This window comes from Cyprinodon tularosa, unplaced genomic scaffold (assembly GCF_016077235.1).
Source record: "Cyprinodon tularosa strain WSP-4 unplaced genomic scaffold, ASM1607723v1 ctg525, whole genome shotgun sequence".
NCBI classification, from domain to species: domain Eukaryota; kingdom Metazoa; phylum Chordata; class Actinopteri; order Cyprinodontiformes; family Cyprinodontidae; genus Cyprinodon; species Cyprinodon tularosa.
This window is the reverse complement of record NW_024039258.1, coordinates 669,780-680,727: the sequence shown is the minus strand read 5'-3', so window position 1 is coordinate 680,727 and position 10,948 is coordinate 669,780. Positions and strand designations below refer to the sequence as shown.

At 35.8% G+C, this 10,948-nt stretch overlaps 1 protein-coding gene across 1 annotated transcript; it reads right to left on the bottom strand.

The window, feature by feature from the left end:
- Positions 1–4,688: 4,688 nt before the first annotated feature.
- Positions 4,689–10,847, bottom strand: tdp2b (tyrosyl-DNA phosphodiesterase 2b). Its single transcript, XM_038304091.1, has 7 exons — positions 10,701–10,847; positions 10,418–10,539; positions 10,184–10,330; positions 7,660–7,751; positions 5,606–5,724; positions 5,221–5,391; positions 4,689–5,138 (listed from the first exon to the last, which is right to left on the bottom strand). Exons 1-7 carry the CDS (start codon positions 10,845–10,847, stop codon positions 4,857–4,859), a joined length of 1,080 nt encoding a protein of 359 aa, XP_038160019.1. The 3' UTR covers positions 4,689–4,856.
- Positions 10,848–10,948: the final 101 nt, after the last annotated feature.

Sequence of the window (10,948 nt, the reverse complement as noted above, 5' to 3'; positions counted from 1 at the left end):
ATTTGCTGGTTCGCATAACATTTCTGTGTTAAAAACGTTTTTTTTTAAGTCATATGCAATGTTATAGTTGACTGAAAAACTATACTTTTCATTTTGATTAACTGTGCTTTTATCACCAACATCAAAATAAAAACTTGAGATATATATATATATATATATATATATATATATATATATATATATATATATATATATATATATATATATATATATATATCATACACCTGAATTTCGGTTTTTGAATAAATTACTTAAGTGAAACTTTACCTGTAAGCTGTACCTGTAAATAGTTTTTGTCTAATGTTCCTAAATCAGTGCAATAGTTCATAAAAGATTAATGAAAGGACATGAATGTCATATTCAGTGTTGAAACCAAACTAATCATGCTTAAGAAGTATCCCTAACCTAAATCAGATTTTCCTTTAGGTTTTAAACTATTAATAAACTGAAATAGAATAATTATTTTTCTGAACCATTAATAAGTAAAACCGATAACTTTATTTAGCTACTTGATAAACCAGATTTCTTTGCACAGTCTCCTGAAGCTGACCAATATTTTCATAAAGGGTTGTTAAACTTGGAAGGTGTTTGGTTGATCTAAAGTCTCAGAAGCTGACAATCAAACAAAATGTGGACACTATGATGAATGTGATGCTATGTGTTGGTTTGTTTTTACACTTCTTATGATGCTGCTCCTCAGACATAGTCTGGTTGAGGAATTAAAAAGGGCTTTTACCTAATATCCATTTAGAATCACAGGAAAATGATCCTGGCAGATCTTGTTTATTTTCCCCATTCTTAATTTTTATTTTTTTCAAACATTCTGCTAAAATCCAGAATTGTTTGTCCAAAAAACATTCCATATGGTCAATCCTATAATTAACTGTTATTTTCCCTATTTTTGCATTTTTTTCCTGTTTGAATTTAGCAATAATGTTTGACAGTAAAAAGCAAAAAAACAAAAGGAATAAAAACATGTAACTAATATGTCAAGCCAAGTGTCTGGAACTGTTCAGTCCTGCTGTTGAAAATGTCACGTCAGAGTTGTTAGTTGATCTGTATTTAACATGTTTGTGTTTAACCTGCCTTTTACCTCCTGCTGCCTCTGATGTTCTTTTAAGGGAACAAACAAAATGCGACAGTTTGTTGCACTTTGTTTGGAGAATCCCTGAAACTAAAGATGATGAACTTCTCACTGCTGTTGCATGAACATCTTTAAGCTCAGTCTGGAACATTTGGGGCTAACTAAAGAGGATATTTTTAAACCATTCTGTTAGAAATGCATGTGTCCCCAAAACTATAATGGGATTCAAGAGGTAAAGGTGTGTTTTTAAAACGCATTGGATTGTGGGAGGATGTTTTTGGGGAATTGGTTTTGTTCTTCCTAGCCGGGCTCTACTTAACTTAGATATAGTTATGCAACAACTGATTCCTGAGGGAAGTATATTTCATAGAGAACCACAGAGGACCCGAGTCTACACACCTGGGCTGTCCCAGAGGGCAGCTGGGTGGCTAACAGAACAACACGAGGGTCTGGTTTGGTGCTATGAAATGCAATACTTCCCCATTTGTATCAAGTGCATTACACATATGCTGTATTTTTAATACAGAGTTTTACAGTGCATAAATGCTATTTATCACTGTACAAAGCTTGTTCAGTGTTATTTATGAAAGAGAAAATAAAACTTGACAGACTTTCTTATATCTGTTTGCTTTTCCCTCCTTTTTTCACATGTGAATTTAAAGTCCAGATTTCACCAAACCTTAAGTTTGAAAATCAGCCTGCTTTAAATCCGCTTAAATATCCAACTTTTTCAGACCCTAAATATTTATGACTTAATAAATCAATTAATCATAGCCTTATAATTAGTAATAATAAATATTCAAGAAATAAATATTACATTTTCAATCGATCTTTGTTTCATAAATTATTTCCAGGCAATGTATTATACTTTATAAAATATAATTATATTTTGATAAATTTTGTACAAAATATATGTATTTATATATAACAACACAGCTCTCTCTCGATATAAATACACTATTTAATGTAGTATTGAATAAATAAATCAATTTATTCATCTTAAGATGCACAATATTAATGTAAAATTCGATTTTTAAAGCATGAAACTATACTATATACTCAGAAATATGTATATAAACATGAAAACTATATATATATAATATATATAGTATAAATAAATGTAAACAAATGTATATATTGCCATATGTATTCACTGACATATGAGCTTCAGTGACATCCATTCCTAAACAATAAGGGTTCAATATCAGAGCGGGGTGGCATACCCAAGAATTGTACTTAACTCTTTATAGGGCACTCAGTGAAAGACTTTAAATATCTAAATTAAGTCATTTTCTCTTAAAATATGTGCATTTTTTCTTGAATGAGCAGGTAAATGAGACACTTTGCAAATGGAATAAGAAAAGTTACATTTAAAATAAGGGGAAAAAGTGCAGTCTCCTATTTCAAGAGCATAATATCAAATAACTTGATTTAAAGGATAAAAATGATTCTTCCACTGGGAGATTTACTTATTTACCTACTCAAATTAAGGGTAAATACACTTATTTTGAGACATTTTCACTCATTTTTAGATCATTTTTGTAGTGTGTTATTGGAATCGAGGACCAGACCTTATTATCTTTGTAACATTTAAAAAATATGGATATTTTTGATGGCAAAAATTAATGTCAATGTAATATCAAGAAACGGCAAGTTGCCTGAATATATTAAGAAAAATAAAAGTGCTTCTATAAGAAATTCATTCAGGTTATATTCCTTAAATTTGGTCTTCAGCAACAAATAAAATTGTGTTTCTTGTTTGTTTTTAAATAGAAAACTTCTTTTATTACTACTGAAAGTTCTCTATTTTTCCTTATCCCTGTGCCATATATGCTCTTACTTTCTGATTTTTCTTTTAACGATGCAAACATCTCCAGCACTGTCAGAACTAATAATAACAATAATAATAATAGTGGCTTGTGGGTCAGTTTGTCGTAGTGATTTTGCAGTTAAGCACTGATGGGTGCAGTTAGGGTGCTGTAGACTGGAGCACTACTTAAGGATGTGACAACATGTGTGTAGAGAGGGAGATGAGTGTGTGTCGTGAACAGTTTGGATTGGCCAAGGGATGTGAATCTCAGACTATAGATATATAGACTATAGATGTTCCAGAGACCATTCACACAGAAATAAATCTTCTCTTTGCCTGAAATGCTGCAGATTGCTACAGCACCAACTCTTCTCACTATCTGCTGATCTCCTCTGGACTGGGGTCAGATCTGAGTCAGATCCATCATCATCTAACGCTGCACAAAGGACAAAGCATGTCCCAGAGGGTCCCCATTAGCAGAAACTCTTCAGGACAGGTCCAAGTATATTCAATGTGACGGGGCTCCTAAAAGGAGCTGCAGCCATCACTGAGGGCTCAGCTCCTAAAATATATGTGAGCCTGATGGTTCTGGATGGGACAAGGAGTGAAATGATAAAAGAGGCTGAAGGGAGAAAGTGAGATAATGTTGGAGCACATCATTCCAGCCTTCTGGGTGTAAAACTTATGGTGCTTTTGTGGAGCAGGAAGACAGAAAGATAAATCACATGACTGGTGTCTCCATATGTGAGCTGCTCGTGATCTCTCAGAGTTAAAGGCTGTGCACACAGCTGTGAAAGCTTTTCTACCTTAATCAGGGTAAAATCCTTCTGAACTTCTGCTGACTTTGTGTGTTTTTAGAACAAAATGTGCCATTTACATGAAGGGAAATGCACAACAAAGCCAGAAAATCACAAATTGTTCCAGTTTGCCTTAAAAAACAAGGCAAAACACATTAAGCCACAATTACAGCAGATGCTTATGTTTTAGTGTGCACAGAGGGATTTTATTGTAGTGTCCTTGTAAGGAAACCAGGAAGAGAAACAAGAGGGCATGATGCTCCCAAGGAGTCAATTCAATGTGTGTCAGTTCAATGTTGACCTTTTTCCTTACCTATGTCTTCTTTTGATTGATTTATGTAACACTTCAAAGTTTAATATCATGAACTTTAGGGGGAAAGTGATCCAAATCAGACAGGCTGTCTGTGAAAAAGTGAAGTTGCACAAACCAGATCAGTGGTTCCAGTATAGATGGCAGCTGTGGGGGATTGATGGTCTAAAAATATTGGTTTTCAACCAATGATGTTTTATCAAGGGCCCTGGTTGTTGGTTTTTAACCAATAAATTAGTTTGGGTTGTTCTCTTTTAATTAAAAATAGAAAAAAAAAAACTGAATTTGTTTTCTCCCTGCTCTATCTGTTATATCACCAACCTATTTTGCTCCCAGTTAAGTTTCATCCCAGTTAAAGTCCTTAAAGCTCATCTGAACTCCCATTCAAGCTAAATCTGGTTCCATTAACTCTTCAAGTTTTCCAGGACTTTTACTTTTTTAAAGCTCTGCAATTTATTGCTGTCATCTAGTGGTAGTATTCAATAACTACTTATGTTTAAAAAACGGTGCACCATGTCAGAAAACTAATGCAGTTATTTTTTGTCTCTCTGTGTTTTTATTCATGTTTGATGTATTTATTAATGTTTGTTTGATGCTGCAGCCTTTATCATTAGATGATCACGTGAAAAGCCTCAGGCTTCCGTCAGAGACGTACGATTTAGTTGTGATAAAAATTTTAACCTCAGCTGGAGTTTCCAAACAGCTTTAAAGTTTATTAGCTTCTTTTAAAACAATTAAGAGATAAACGTAATCAAATAAAGACCACATAATAACAAGCAGCATAAGGTCAGGAAACAGAAAAAAAAAAGATCAGGGTAAGAGATCTAAAGCAGCTTCCAGCTGTTTACAGCATCTCTATGCTGCAGCGAAGCTACAGTAAATGCCCCAGTGATCACTGGTGTAGCGGCCACAGTCCAGCTTCTCCAGTCCGATTAGGGCCATGTGATCCGGTGCCAGACATGGGATTCCTTCCTTGGAAGCTGGCCGGAAGTAGATGCGGTCGAAGCGACAGCGGCTGACGAAAGGAACGGTCTTGTTGGTGTTGGCTTTGGTGTCCCATGTGTAGCGGCAGTGCTCCTGCTTGCCCAGTCGCTCCCACACGTCGCAGACGCTAGAGGGGAGGCCCACTTTGGCCACCTGGAAAAACCATGAACAAACAACCGGTTTTATAAAATGGGTTGAAACAGAAATCAGCTCAGAGCAGCAAGGAAACGCTGACCTCAGTGTCCCTCAGATTGGTGTCGCCTCCAAACAGGACGGTGACATCATCAGGAGCAGCCTTCATCCTCTCCATCGCCATCCGCAGCTGTTTCATCCGCTCCTGGGCATGGCCTTTACAGCTTTCAAGGTGGGATGTCATTAAGCACAGCTTCTGACCTTTAAAGGTCACCTGTTTTATTTAAATCAGAGTGGATGGGAAAATGGAAGCAGATAAATACACCACAATAAAGGAAGGAAAGAAAACTGTGTGTCTTTCCATTTTCCTAGGTACTTCATCCTGTAGGTCAATCACATAATGAGTTGGTGTAACATGACAAAATGTGTGAAAAAATATATATACTCCATCAAAGTAACATTCTGGTAGCTTAAATGAAAGCAAATACCTGAGCTACAAGCAGATTCCTCATCATGTGTGTGGAAGGATAAACTACTATCTCACTCTCCAAGAACTTTACTCGAGATTTCTTCAGCATCATTCCAGTGAAGTAGCCATCTTCCCCACCTCCAAACAGATATCAGAAAACTTGTAAGTATATCTAACATATTCATAAGTGGGACTGTGTAGTCAACATGGTAGAGTGGGACTCTGTGGGGACATGTTTTCTGCAGAGGAGAGCAGTCAGTACTAACACAGCTTGGAGGAAAAGGGAAGAAATTCCATCAAGCAGAGAAGTTAAGGACTAAAACATGAGCACATTTTTAGCTAAACTTGCATCTTTTTACTTAGGCAAAAAAAGCAGTTTTAAATACGGTTAATTAGCTTACAGTATTTCAAGTCACTTCCTCATTAGCCCATCTGTTTCTAGCTGGAAAATACACCTATTTTTCCTTTTAACACAAGATCATTGTGTGTGTGTATATATATATATATATATATATATATATATATATATATATATATATATATATACACATACATACATACATACATACACATATATATATAAGTGCTGTCAATCGATTACATTTTTTTAATCGCGATTAATCGCATCAATGCCTGAGTTAACTCGCGATTAATCGCATTTTAATCGCAAATTTTTTTTCTGATTGAAAATCATTTAAATACTCTCGATGACATACAAAAAATACATACAGGCTAGGTTTGTGCCAATGTTCTTTTTTTTAAATGAAAACAGGTCACAGATACTGATTTATGCCATAGAAACATATGGCAAGAAGATGGGGAGGCATGTAGCAAAAAATAACAAATATGTAGCCAAAAAAAGGCCCTGAAAACAGGCTGATGTAAAAGACAGTCTTTACAGTTAATACAGTCTTTTGAACAAAGACAAGCATTTTACCCTACTGCTATAAAATGCAGTAGAGTTAACATTAGATGTTAATTAACCAAGATAATAATGAACAATTTTCAATCAATACATAAAAAATCAATAGACCGACATCACTAGATGGAGGTAGTCTATGCTCTAGAAAGTTACTTTTCAGCCTCTTAACAAAAATTAGAACACACACCCACCCACCCACACACAGACACACCCACCCACACACAGACACACCCACCCACCCACTCACACACACACACGACACCGACCTGTGGCGTACACAGACAGCAAGAGTGCCGTAGCAGATTCCATTTCACCTCAGTAATCTGTTTTCTCAGCGTATTTCAGGTTGCTACTAGTTACCAGACACTCAACCTGTTTGTTGGTGGTGGGGCTTAAAGAAAAGGCACTAGCGTCACCCAGTGTATGAGCGTCTTTTTCCCTTGAGGAGCTCCGCTCTCGAAGCCTATGAGAAATGCATAGACTGGGGGAAATAGCCCCGCCTCCCCGCAGGCTGCAGCGGGATGTACTTGGAAAATTGTACCATAAAACCACATAGCGTTAATCTCAAGTTAAAAAAATTATCGCCGTTAAAATGGCCTCGCGTTAACGCGATAATAACGCGATAATTTTGACAGCACTAATATATATACCGGTCCAAACACATATATATAGGCTGCAATTAACTTTTTTTGCAAATCGATTAATCTGTCAATTATTTTTTCGATTAATCGATTAATAATTGGATAGAAAAAAGGTTCCTTAAAGAAGAGTTCTTGTGAAATTAAACAAAGTGGAACTAAATCTTTTCCACTTGAGGAGTTCTAGATAGAGCATATTGATAGACGAACATGTCTTTTTAATCTTAAATGCAAAAGTTTTTTTTTTTTTTAAACAATGTTGGTGTAATTACCGCTCTAAGTGGGTCTCTCTGTGAGCTAAAGGCATGTTTTAGTCTCTATACTCCAGTTTACTATTAGTCATTTTCTAAATTACTTGATGATTATTTCAATAATCGATTATTTATATATATGGATATATATATATTTATATGAATCCATTATGTGTAAAGTAAAAAAAGTAATAAGCGAAACTAATTATTTTTTTCTTCTGCAGTTGGAATTCATTCAGATAAAAGCCTCTTAGAGCCATACCTTCAATGATGAGGTAGCTGACAGCTCGTTTCTTCAAATACTGCACATACTGTGGAATGAGCTCCTGTAGGAATACCACATCAGGGGTGTACCTATGCAAGTAGACGGAAATATAAAGGTTAAGTGAGAAAATTTTCATGCTTTACTATATTTATTGACTAAATCACTACATTTAAGGAATGTCGTACAAGCCCTGAATAAAATGATTGAATCTACCGATTTAAATCTGCTCCTCCAGACGACCTCACCTTTGCTAACCTACTTTGAAATGTAAGGTCTATGAGAAAGACCAAGCAAAATGCTGTAGATTCAGGGCTGCTCATTTCAAACAGCAGAGGCACTCCCTTTGGTCAGACCGCATTTCTTTTTTTTTTTTTTTTTTTTTTTTTTTTAAGAAGACTGATTATCTCTCTTCAGCCCTTTATGCAGCAGTAATACATTTAAAGTGTTTTTGCCGCCACACAGAGGGAATCAGAAACTGCAGCCGGCCCACAAATCCATGCGTGCCAGTAGAAATAAGCACTTTAACTTAACAGTTACAGTAAAGTCCAGCAACTGTGGACACTTCAAGCTCATGAAAACCTGGAGTGAAACATCTACATGCTTGTAGTTGGCATAGATTGAACATGGTGACGGCATTATTTCCTGGGGATATTTTCCAGGAGCAGAAAGGGAAACTATTTAGTCATGGGAAAGCTGGATGGGGATTTTAAAATTAGAGCTTTCCACATTTGCATGCTTAGAACATCAGTTGGCAATAGATTGTAGTTGGTATGATCACATATTCATTCTTTCTATCCCTTTTGCAAGAGTTAACCTGCATGTGTTTTACAATTATAAATATAAACTAAACTCATAATATGTGTAAGGAATTAAGATTTAAAAGTTATATTCAGCTGTAATTAGCAGAAAGGAAAAACGGATGAGGTTTGAAACAAAAATCATGGACACTGGGGAAATAAAATTATTAGAGCTAATTGAGGAAATCATTCTACTACTTTAAAAAAGTGGTCCACTAAACCTGTTAATAGTAATGGAGTAACACAACACTTAAGCTAAACATATTGGATAGTGTGAAGAGTAATAACCGATGTGAACTACTAATTAATTTTCCAAATGATTTAATAATATTTCGTGGGGATTATTGCATTTAACGAGATGTTTTCTTTTCATATTCCGTAAATCAATACCAAAACATCACTGTGGCAGTTAGAGGGTAAACATTTAAGAGTCGGGATTTGTGGTTAACCCTTAAGATTGCTGTTCACAAGCCAAAACCAGCCAACATATAAAGGATCTGGATCAGTCTCAATCAGTGGACAAAGATCCTGGTGGCAAGCTTGCAAAAGCAATGGCTTCAAAAGTTGGCTCTACGAATTACTGACTTAGGGGGAGGGTGAACGCACGATGATGTTTTATTCCATCCCATTTGTTGTTTTCTTTCAAATTGAATAGTGAATTTGCAAAAATGTTCTCGAAATTTTTTGACATATCTAAAAAAACAAAAACAAACCATGTTAATCTCAGGTTGCTAGGCAACAGAAAAAATATTCTTCTCAATGCATGGTTTCTACAGGAATGAGTAACTCTAATTTAATGCTTTTTAATGCTCTTAGAAATCATTTTAATGCCATCAAAAGGTACCCATGACTTTTATATATACATATGTATAAAATAAGGCAAAATCCTGCATCCTCTTTACCATCGACAGGCTGCAGCCATGTCCCTAATTCCTAATTTTCCAAACACTTGTTTCATTCTCTAGCTTTTTCTCCACCTAGAGCTTCTTTTTCGGAAAATACGGCTTTACGGTTGACTGGAAGCAGTTCCGCACAAACATGCGGAGGCAGTTAAATCTGATATATCTGATGAAATTGTTTTTTAAATAAAGCACTTTAAATGCCACAATAATCACATTTAATGAATTTTAATGCCAATTAAGGCCTTAATTAAAAAAATTACAATTCAATGACTTTTAATGACCAATGGAAACCCTGTAATGTGAAGGGGGCGGCCATGTACGCATCTAATCAACCTCATGGTCTTTATTTGTAAAAACACACTTACAGCATTTAAATGCCTTGACTAAGAGCCAAAAAGAACCAAAATCAAATGTATTGTTGGTGTTTACTAGTATGGTGAATAAGACTGATTCTTATCCTATTTTGGGGGAAACATGTCTGTCTATATACCGGTATGTGCAAAGCTGGTAGAGATGCTCCTCAAATGATATGCAGACAAAAAAAAAATGAAATTCTAAAAGGCATTTAGTCAGGAAGCTAGCCAGGAATGCATGCCTCATTTGGTATAAAAAATAAATTAACTAAAATCATATAACATTACATTTACATTCCATAACTAAACTGTATGTTGATATATCATATAAAAATAAAATGTGTAACTAAATGTGAAATATTCAATGGATATAAATAGTTTGGCAGAAAGTTATGTTTTAATCTCTCAAACTCTCATGATGAGTTGGATCCAGTCAGTGACTCATAGCTTTAAGGCTGGAGTTACTTACAAGACTAAATATGAACAGAGGCTTCTAGCACGCTCTGCCAGATTGTCTGTGTCCAGTCCATCTACGTTCCAGGAGATCAGGGACAGTTTTTCATTTTCTTCATCTGATGGTTTTCGTGCAGCTGGACTCTCTCCAGTTAAATCGATGCTGGAAATGTTTTCAGAGATTGGAATAACTGCATTAAACTTAAATCCACCAGAATTAGAAACTATGTGGCGAAAAGAGTTGACTTACCACTCCTTAGGAGATTCTTTCTGGACCTTTTGCTTCTTTTTTTCAGGGATGCTGTCACTCTCCTCAAAGTCCTCTTCAAATATTCTCTCCATGTCTGCTTCAAAGAATGAGTTTATAGCCCTCTGTAAAAATATATATAGAAAAAACAAACCTGGTTATAAATGTATGGTGTAAATTAAACCTTTCCAGTCGTATCTGTAGGTAAAAGGTTATAGTTTTTCTCCCCACCCACATACAGTGACCAAATCAATCAAATGGGCAGCAGCTGTTGCCTCTGACTAACCTCCATCTCCCAGTCATTCTCAGCCAGGTAGCATTGAGCCACGGCGCTATCAGTTCCCGTTATGGCAGCGAACTCCTCGCAGAGTCCACTCCTGCTTTTTTCCACATCAGACACAGACGGCGTGTCCGTGTTTGATGTAGAAGCCATTGCTCTCGCAGCAAGAACTTTTATAAGTGGACGATAGAGAAGAATATGAACTACTAATCCATTTTCGCTCCTTGTTTGAAAACCAGCCCGGGTACGTGTAA

Excerpts from the sequence above, each read along its gene's own strand:
- tdp2b (XM_038304091.1), bottom strand. The coding sequence starts at position 10,847 with ATGGCTTCTACATCAAACACGGACACGCCGTCTGTGTCTGATGTGGAA. Across the intron at positions 10,331-10,417 it reads AAAGAATCTCCTAAGGAGTG|CATCGATTTAACTGGAGAGA; the intron begins GTAAGTCAACTC and ends AAACATTTCCAG. Across the intron at positions 5,725-7,659 it reads CAGCTACCTCATCATTGAAG|GTGGGGAAGATGGCTACTTC; the intron begins GTATGGCTCTAA and ends ATCTGTTTGGAG.